Source organism: Tympanuchus pallidicinctus, unplaced genomic scaffold (assembly GCF_026119805.1).
Source record: "Tympanuchus pallidicinctus isolate F22 unplaced genomic scaffold, pur_lepc_1.0 scaffold24, whole genome shotgun sequence".
NCBI lineage: Eukaryota > Metazoa > Chordata > Aves > Galliformes > Phasianidae > Tympanuchus > Tympanuchus pallidicinctus.
The window spans coordinates 3,672,735-3,682,573 of NW_026294741.1; the positions used below are offsets into that span (position 1 = coordinate 3,672,735).

The following is a 9,839-nucleotide window of genomic DNA, read 5'->3' on the forward strand; positions in this document are numbered from 1 at the left end:
CCTCCGCATCCCGGCGAGCATCCCTTCCTCGGGAGGAACCGAGCCAACCCGGGGGCGGTGCGCTGCCCCGCTCCTGCCCCGCGGGCAGAGCCCCGTTGGCCCCTCCTCCGGCACGGCCTCCCGCGGGGCGCCGAGCCCCGAGCGCAGAGCGGCGGTGGCGGGGCGAGCTCCGAGCCCGCTCCGCCGGGCCATGGCGAGCGGCGACGCCGCGCCCGCGGGCTCGGGCTCCGGCTCGGGCTCGGGCACGGTGCTGCCCAGCCGCCTCCAGGAGACCGAGAAGCTGCTGGCCGCCACCGAGGGCAGGGAGGGCCTCCGGGGCTCCAAATCCTTCACGGCCGCGTTGGCCGGCGAGGCGGAGCGCAACGGGCACGGGCTCTCCTACAAGTCGGTGTCGGTCGGGCACCTGGAGGCGGCTCCGCTGTCTCCGTCCCGGCTCAGCCTGGGCAGAGCCTCCTCCACCGCCACCAGCACGGCGGCTGCCGACCAGGGCCGCCCGCGGGACTACCTGGTGCTCGCCATCTTCTCCTGCTTCTGCCCCGTTTGGCCCATCAACGTGGTGGCCCTCGTCTTCTCCATCATGGTGAGTGCGGCCCCGACGGGCGGCACCGGGCTGCGGCGCTGTCCGCGGTGCTGCGGCGGCTCGGGGCGGGGAGCGACCGGGCGGGGCTCGGAGCTCGGAGCTCGGGCTCACAGATCGGTTCTTGGGGCTCAGGGCTCGAATTTCGGGGCTCAGTGATCGGATCTCGGGGCTCGGAGCTCGGAAGGGTTGTGCTGCTGCTCCTATACCTCGACTGGGGTTCTCTGGGATGGCTCACGGAGGAATGGAGTGGGACAGCCCGGGCTGTTGGATCCGGGATTTAGGATCCGGGATTTGGGATGCGCAGTGTGGGATTTGGAAATACGGGATTTGGAATTCGGAATGTGTGGTTTGGGATTTGGGACGTGGGTTCATTTAGGATGCGGGATTTGGGATGTGGTTTGAGGCACGCCCTGCCCTGACTCCATGCCCTCTCCTCTCCCGGTGGCCATGAGCAGCCCAATTCCCAGCTGGGATGGAGCAGCGAGGCACGGACGAGGTCTCTCCCTCTCTCCGCCCCTTAGCAGCCAAACCCAACCCTGCAGCACCGGGGGGACCCGGGCGGGGGGCTCGCTTCTGCCCTTAGACACTTCAAAGGGAAGAAGGCTGCACCTGCAGCTCCCACATTTGTCCCGAAAAAGCAATTTTCTCCATTAAATATCCCCCACACCTCAGCAAACACACCGACATCAGAGCAGGAGAGAAGAAAGGCAGCCGCCTCCCACTTGTCTCAGCAGAGCCTCGCGAGCACGGCCACCCCCTTCCCCTGCTGCTGCACAGCCCCCGGCCAGCCTCCCCACCAGGCGTTTGCAACGGAGGCAAATCTCGTCTTTGAAAACGCTCAGGGAAAGCCATCCCCTGCTCTCCACCCAAAATACAGAGGCGTCATTCCCCCACAGCACAGAACCAGAGATGTGCAGCTGCCTGCAAACCTGCGTGGCACCCGGGTACCCTTCATGCTGGGGGGTGGGCAGCCTCCCTGCGGTGTGCCGACTTCCCTCTAGCTCTGCAATTGTGTTTTTTCTTTTCCTAAGTCAATGCTTTTTTTTTGCACATGAAAGCTTTGCTGGGCGATAAGCGGCAAGCAGAGAGGGAAGCAAACGAATGCTTTGTGGAGTTAGTGTCTCATAAATCATTATTTTTTTTCCAAACGCTGCACTCAGATTCCAATAGGGGCCAGGGCCAGGGAAACAAATAAGCTCCAGCCCCTGGGCCTTTCCTGCTCCTGGTGGTCGTGGGGAAATGAGCACTTGGTGGCTTTTCCACTGCTCCTGGGGTGCATCTGCTTGGAGAAGAGCCAGAGTCCCATGGGAGTGCAGAGCTCACCCAACAGCACCCAACAGCAGGAGCAGACCAAGGGGAGTGAAACACAGAGTGAGAACCCACCCCGAGTAAAACAGTGTGCCCCAAACCCACACTGCTGCTACAGAGCGGTGTGGGAGAAGTCAAACTGTGTGTTATCCATGTAAATGGTGCATTCATCCATCTCAGTCTGGTGATGATTTATACCTCCCGTGGAATGTTTTCTTCAACCAAATGCAAGCGTGGAGGATTAATGACTGATTCTGAGTAACGGGTGGCACTCAGCAGAGCACATCCAAAGCCAGTTCATAGATGGAGAGAGGCTGCAACCATTCGTCTTTCTGTCCCTGGGACTGGCACAGGGTGGCTCTCCTGATGGCACTCACCTGGCTCCATGCATTTTGCTGTGGGTCCCTTCCAGCCCCAGCTCTGTGTTGGGTTGTGTTCCCTAAAAGGTTCCCTTGACACCGAGTCCCTTAGCGCCATGCTGGCATGTTGCCCTTTGGGGCTCCTCTGCGTCTCGATTAATAAAGAAAATGGTCATGGTTTTATGGAGAATGAAAATCACAGGGTGGCTGATAGGAAGCAGCTATAATCAAACCGTTCCAATGAATAATATATGTGCAGGACCAAATGCTTGCTAAACACGCCACGCTGATGCTGATGTATTTTTCAGAATTGTTCAGGATAAACGATCACTGAACACTTCCAGAAGCTGTAGTGATAAATATGTCGAATCTGTTAGCCCATATATTTTCCTTGGAAGACAGCTAGAGCTGCAAATATGTTTCACCGCAATCTAACCCACCCCCTGCAGAAACATTACACTTGGTTACAAACATCTGAGCCTATAAAAATCCCAAATGCCGGGAGCTGTCAGCGAGCAGCTCAGGGACCCCATTTATCCCTGCATGGCTGTGTTCTCCCCTGTCCCTCTGCACCATCCCATGGGGCTTCATTTCCTCCCCTCCTGCTCTGCAATGCAAACAAGCTCTTGGCTGTGTACCGCTGATTTTGGGGGTTGTCTGCCAGGTGGGCTGTAGGGAACCAAAGGGCGTGAGGTCTTGAGCTCAACACCAGTGCAATGGTTTGGCCATGTGATGCCAGATCGCCGTTTATGGGGTGATGCAAGCTGAGGGCATTGTAGGTAATGGAGTTGCATGGAGTTGGAGCTGTGCTGGCTCTCCCAGCTGCTCGTTTTCTTTTGTTTTCAATACAAGAAAGCTCACACATGGCGCAGTGCATCTGAGATGCACATTTTTGGAAAGGAAAGTGCAATTGTTTGATACTTTTTCATCCTTGATTCTTAATTCTTCTTTGCCCATGTTGCTTCTCTCCCCTATGCCTTTTCCCCACTCCAAGCCCACCCCAAACAGCTGAGATCACTACCAACGGGCCTTACAGCTCCTTATCCTATTTTCGTCCCTCTCAAACCTTTCTCAGTTGGTTCTGCTGAAGGATCCAGCTCCAGCTCTAAGGGCTCCCTCCATCCCCTATGGACCCCAGGCCACCAGTGACTGCCTTCCCCATCCCACCCCCCAGTTAATGAATCACTTTGGGGACCCAAGTCCCAAATCCCAGTTGTTTATTTTTCCATAAAAGCTCCAGAGAGGGGTGGATGTTGCTGGTCAATGCCTCTCATCCCAGGCCAGGGACCTCTCACCCAAATGCAAACCTGAACCCATTCATCACCATCCTACCCTTGGGGGGACAGGGGACAACCAATCGGCCGAGATCCAATCCATGTCCCTCGGTGGCACAGCTGCTGAATTTTGGGGCTGCAGTCTCTCTCAGGAGCCTCTCTCTATGCTTCCCCCCAGTCGCGGAACAGCGGGCAGCAGGGGGATGTGGATGGAGCCCGGCGCCTGGGCCGCATGGCCCGCCTGCTCAGCATCGTCTCCATCGTGCTGGGGACCATCATCATCGTGCTCTACGTCTCGCTCAGCATTCGAGGTAACACCTCCTTCTCATTTCCCCTGCTCAAGCAGTGACCTCTCCTTTTTTCCCCTGTCTGTGGGGCTCTGTGGGCAGTTTATGGGACACTCCTGCCCCTAGGATGCATCATTCCCACCCAGCACGAGGCACTGAGCACTGCTATGCTGTGCTGATATGTCCACCACATGCAATATGTCCCAGAGAAGGAAATGCTTGCAGCAGGAATAGGACCAGAATTTGAGGTCCTCCTCTACTATCCCATAGAAGATCCCCCAGGCAAAAAGTATTTTGGCTATAACACAAGGACTTACCTTAGTGAGGCTGAGGTGGGTTTCTCTGATAGGATAAAAGCAAAGGGACTGAGGCCACAAGTCAGCCTGCCCAGTGGTGCCATCCCTGGGTGTGTGGGGATCTTCCCAACCACAAAGCCACCTTCTTAGAGCACCTGGGGACATGGGAATGTCACATCTCACCCACTCCATGGCCCAAACCCCAAAGGCATCAGGGGCACCTCTGCTGGAAGTTGCCCTGAAACCCTTTTTCTGTTTTCCAGTTTCCTAGAAGACGTAGCATGCAAATACCTCGAAGAGGAGGAAGACAGCGCTCCTTTTGGGGTTTTTTTTACTTTCAGCCTTGCAACAAAAACTTGTGACAGCGGAGCCCATCTGGAGGAACGTGCGTGGCTGCTCCACCGCCTTCTGGGGACAAGAGGGGATGGACACACGGCAAGGGGACGAGGGACAAGAACTGGATGTGAGCAGAGAGGAGAAGGGGAAATCCACTACCTCATTCCCCTCCAACAGGGCGGGGAGACCACGCTGGGGGATGGACAGGAGGAGGAGGAGGAGGGAGATTCCAGACCGAAGCTCGTTTGAAGGAAAACCTAAGGGTGGACCGCGGCATTTTGAGGAATCCTCCTAAGGACCTTGGCACTGTCGTTTTGGGGGGGGTTTGTTGCTTTTTAAATCATCGAATTCTGTCTCTGCAAAAACAAACAGACAACAGAAAAAAAAACACCCAAAAGCTCAAACTGCCACCAGGAGTGGAGCAGTGTTCCATGCATGAGGAGGGCGAGCTGCAGAGCGCGGCGGTGCTCGGAGATGCGGTGGGTGCTTTTGTATTTTTGATGAGGAAAACGAACAAAAAAAGACAAACAAAAAAGAGACATTGACCATTTGCATGCCTTTGGGAATGTTCTCCCTGTCTGCTCGTCCATCCACGCCCCTCCATCGCTCGCAGATGTCAGGGCTGGCGGAGCAGGGTGCTGCTGCATGGGAGCGCAGCGCTAACGGAAGGGATCACGCTTTCTCTGTGCAACCACACGTTTCCTTCTTCATGCACCCAAAGCGAGGTTAATGCCACTGGCACTGAGCACAGGCCCTGGTTAACCCACAGCGGTGGCACTGAGGAGCAGAGCCCTCCTGCCTGCTGGGTCGTGTTCGTCACACAAGAGCTGCAGCAAGATCTGGCCCTATGGCCGTGCTCATCTCCCCTCGCCTCTTTGGCTCCAACTGAGGGCTCCAGGGGACCTTTAGAGGGATGGAGGAGTTCAGAGTCGTGCTCTTGTCATTGCCCATCTTCTGCTCCTTGGACATCTCCAGCACCACTGGAGCGTGCTGGGTTCGGGTCCATGAGAATTCTTATTTTTTAACATTTTGTATTTAAAAACATGTAAAGAATGCTGACTTTTTGCTCCCCATGATCGTCCCAAGCCCCGCTGCTCCCAGCCAAGTCTTCCACGCCATGCAGCCCCATCCGACCTCTCTGTTCCCACTGTGGGCTGATGCTGGTGCTGGCATTTCATTCGGCTGTGCAGACTGAGCAAGGTTCCCGTTGCTGTACGTTTGCAGATGGCTCCTGGCTGTGCCCATTGGCTTTGCATTGGCCAAGCCTTTCTTTCAGCAAAACTTTGCTGGTGCAATTCCAAATTACAGACGTGGGAGCTGCACCCATAGCCTGCCCTGGGATGGTGGGGTGTTTTGGGGGCACCCTACCTGGAAGATCCACAAACCAAACCCAACATTTCCAAGAGCTCTGTCCATCTGGGAGCTGTTGTACACTGTGGTGCACCAAGAGGAGCCCCTGAGCATCCCTGTGCTTGCATCCTTCCCAAACTGGTGAGCATGGGGCACGTGGGAAGGCAGTGGGGAGAGCTGATGTGCCATAAATCCTCGAACCATAGGGATGTAGATGGGATTGTTCTCTTGTCACTTGTTTAGCTGCTCTTTGTTACACGGTTTCCTTTGGGTAGAGGTAATCTGAACCCAGGGGATAGGAGAGCCAAATTCCTGCACCCACTGTTATGTTTTTCTTTACATTCAAAAGGGGTGCAGGGACTCAGAGCAATAGCACGGTACAACAGCACTTTCCTGGGCTGCCTCCCCACCCGTCCCTGGGTTTATTGCAAACTGTGAGCTTCTGAAAACGGACCAAATTCAACTCCTGCGTTTGCAACTCATTCCTTGCACACTCAGGGCTGGAGAAGCTCTGTGCTTGGCCGTGTGCAGAGCCCACTGACACCTGATCCCCTGTCCCTCTTGGAGGGGGGATCCCCGAGGATGAGATGGGTCAGCATGAGGGGAAACTGCAGCACTTGAGAGCACCAAATGGAGGATGGAACGCTGCCCTGGCATTACACAAAGCCTTCCAGCTCACGGCCTGAAGTGCTTTGCCACGGCTGCAGTCCCGCGGCGAGGGCTGCGCTATTCTCATCGCACAGATGGCAAAGTTGCTCCAAGTCACGTGTGCCAGCAGCTCAGAAAAGAAAACAGTTCTTTCTCCTCAACATAAGTAGGAGGGAATGCATCCGTCCTTTGAATCTGATGCTTCCGGAGGGCTCTTTGCAAGCCAGGACCACCTCGAGGATATACAGAGCAGGACCGGAGGGGCAGCAGAGGCACCAGAAGCATCTGAGTGCAGGAGAGAGCAGCAACTTTCCAATAAAAAAAAAACCCAAAACCATAAAACACAAAGACCCCTCAACTCCTTCCTCTTTTTTCATCTCCTTTCTGGCTAGATACAACTGCGCTGCCCTGCACTCTTCCATTCATCTCTGTGCTCCTCATCCCACGCTCAGACACAGTGGAACATCTCTACAGCCAGACGAAATGTTTTCCTTCCTTGCAACCCACCTCCTGTGCTGTACCAGAAGGCTCCCTGGACCTACCAGACCCTTTCCCCACTCTCCATTGAGCTCCCGGTGCGTTCTGCAGCCCGATCCTGCACACAGGACTCTGCAGGAGCTGATCTCTGCAGCACTGTGGTTTCAGCCAGGCTCTTTGTGGGATGCAGTGACCGTAGGGCAGAAGGGATGCACAGCACTCAGTGTCCAACTGATGACTGCTGGTGGAGAGGACCACGAGGGTTTTAGCACAAAGGGAAGAAAACGACAGAAGAGCTTTCCCAGTTTGCTGCATTAGTGATGATTTCCCTTTTTCTAATCATTATTTCCCTCCTTTCCAGTTGCTGCCAATTAAACACCAACCCCACTCCTGTTCGGTCCAAGCCCAGGATGGGGCTGAGCCACCCCTATGAGCTGCTCCCGTCCCCGGTGCCCCCAGCCCCATCCCAGCACTTGGCCTCTCATCGCTGCCCAACATGAACTGATTGCAGATTGAATGCCAATTATTTTCTTTCCGCTTGCACTCTTTCATTTTGGCAAAGCTAAAATCTCCCATGCTTGGGGATAAGCCCAGGGGGTGAGGGAGGGAGGGTGGGAGGGAGGGGATCAGCCTTTTCAAAGCAAGGGGTGTCCCAGGGTACAGCCCCAATCCTCAGAGCCCAGCTGGAGGAGCGCTCAGCGATGCCATGGACACTCCAGGAATCTCCTTGCTGGTCGACGTTTCTTTTTCTGCGGGATGATATGGTGTACCTTATATACTTCCTTTGTATTTCTTGGCATGAGAAAAGAATTAAAATGTAACATGCATGGTCAAAGCCAGACTTGCTTCTTCTGTCTAAATGAGAACAATATATCAAATTCAAACTGCTCATTTAATTATTGCTCCCCATTCCAAAAGCAATGCAGCATTTTGGCTGTGGTGGCACTGCCACCAGACCTCACCTCTGCAGCTCTGCATTCCGCACAGCCAATGAGGAGGGAGCGCAGACACATTCCAAACCCAAATCCTCAAATTATTGATCAAAACCACAGATCTCCTGAATGGCAACCGCCCTGAGCAGCCTCCTCCATCTCCTCATTCCTCTCCCAAATGGTGGCTGAAGGAAGGAGCCCGACAAAGCTTTGGGCTGTCGGTAGGCAGGGGTATGACCAAAACCTCCTTTTCTTTCTCAAAAGACAAAAGCTACAGTTGTGGTTTGGGGACCCATCACCCACATGAACACTCAGGCAGCACTCAGACCAGACCAGCCTTCTCCATGCCCTTCCCCTTTATCACAACACCATCTCCCACTGGGCTCTGCACCATGCTAAGACATTTTGAACCCTGTTTCTTTGCCACGTCCAGAATTTCCCCAGTGTGAATCCTATCACCCACAGCACAGAGTGCTCCCTGTGCCAGGCGCAGTGGGCAGATGGAGCTCCAGACCTCAGAGGTGGGAGCTGATGGCCTCTGCTCTGCTGTTTTGCTAAGGGGAGGGCAGTGCCAAGTGCTTTCGCTCCTGTTTTATTAATACTCTGCTCTGATGGCTCATGTATAATAGATAGGAGAAGGAACAGCGAAAGGTTTACATCCCATTTCCTTGTGGATATGGTTCTTGCTGAGCACCAAAGGCTCTCCATTCACCTCTAATAAGTTTGTGTGATATTTGGGGGTTCGGGTGAAGGTCACAAAGTCGGTCAGCACTTCCCCAGCCGCTTCCCATGGGAGCTCCCAGTGGAACACAGGGAGACGTCGGGATTTGCTCTGGCCCCCATAACTCCACACTCAGCCCTTTCCTTCTGCTGGCTGCTGTCGAATCTCCAGGTTTCCTAAAATAGAGCTGTGGGGATTCTCCCTGAGCTGAGCACAGAGATGTGACGACCAGTAGCCCTCATTGCCTCCACTCTGCAGGGCGGTTGGAGCTACCGAAGGACTCCTTACCTTACGAAGCTGCAACAGAGGGGGGAACAGAGCCTTCCCAGCAAAACACCTCCTGCTGCCGAGCTTGTAGGGGTGGCTGGCTACAGCCTGTGGGTCCTAAGGAATTTCTCCCATTATTTGGTCTCAGGTGCCATTCCTCAGAGCCCATTTGTTATACCCGTCCCAGCTCTGAACACCCAAACCCACGCGGCAGCATCCCTCCTTCCCATTCCTCCCCCTCCTCCCACAGCAATGAAGAGCTGAAGTATTCCTGGATGAGAACAGATGAACTCATTCATCCCCCAAATGTGAGCTTTGTTTTCCCTTTTTACATTTCCAAGCCAGAACGGAGGTTGGAAAGTCTTCAAATTCCCCCAAACATGGGGAAACCCAGGAATAGCATCCCGCTGTCCCTTTGCCCTGCTTCAGGTGCACCACGGGCTGAACGCTGATTTGGGACAGGCATCGCTGGGGGCTGGCATCCCCCTCCACCCCTTGACATAAGGTTGTCATGGACTGACTCATGGCTGCACCTCAGTGATGGCTGTGGGTAAATTTAGCTCTGGTGACACACGCCTGACCCAGAGGGAACTCCTCTTATAGCACAGAGGGAAACCGCCCGCGTCCCAGTGCTGTGCCACCGGAGCACGGGGACGCACCGCCCCACCTCACACCTGCGCTGATGACACGGCCTGATGCTGCACAGTTGGAATGGAATTAATTTTCGTGCTGTCGCCGCTCAGCCCTTTTTTGGGGCTCCTCGCAGTTCCTTTTTTTCCACCTGCGCTGTTCCTGCAGAGCTCCGAGCGCAGGCGGCCGTACGAATGTGACGGCTCAGCAGCATGGCATCAACACAGCCAGCTCAGCACGGGGTTGGGGAGCAGCTCAGGTGCCTGGGCAGTGCTGGAAGGAAGTTTCCACTGCACAAACAGCAGCAAAATGGGACCTGCGGGGTCTGCAATGTGCAGCAAGAGGCCACCAGCTCCTCCCGGTGCATCTTCAGC

The 9,839-nt window shown here is 55.0% G+C and overlaps 1 protein-coding gene across 1 annotated transcript; it reads left to right on the forward strand.

Moving 5' to 3' along the window:
• Positions 1-146: 146 nt before the first annotated feature.
• TRARG1 (trafficking regulator of GLUT4 (SLC2A4) 1) lies at positions 147-4,637 on the forward strand. Its single transcript, XM_052688601.1, has 3 exons — positions 147-580; positions 3,700-3,832; positions 4,368-4,637. Exons 1-3 carry the CDS (start codon positions 191-193, stop codon positions 4,373-4,375), a joined length of 531 nt encoding a protein of 176 aa, XP_052544561.1. The 5' UTR covers positions 147-190; the 3' UTR covers positions 4,376-4,637.
• The last annotated feature ends 5,202 nt before the right edge of the window (positions 4,638-9,839 follow it).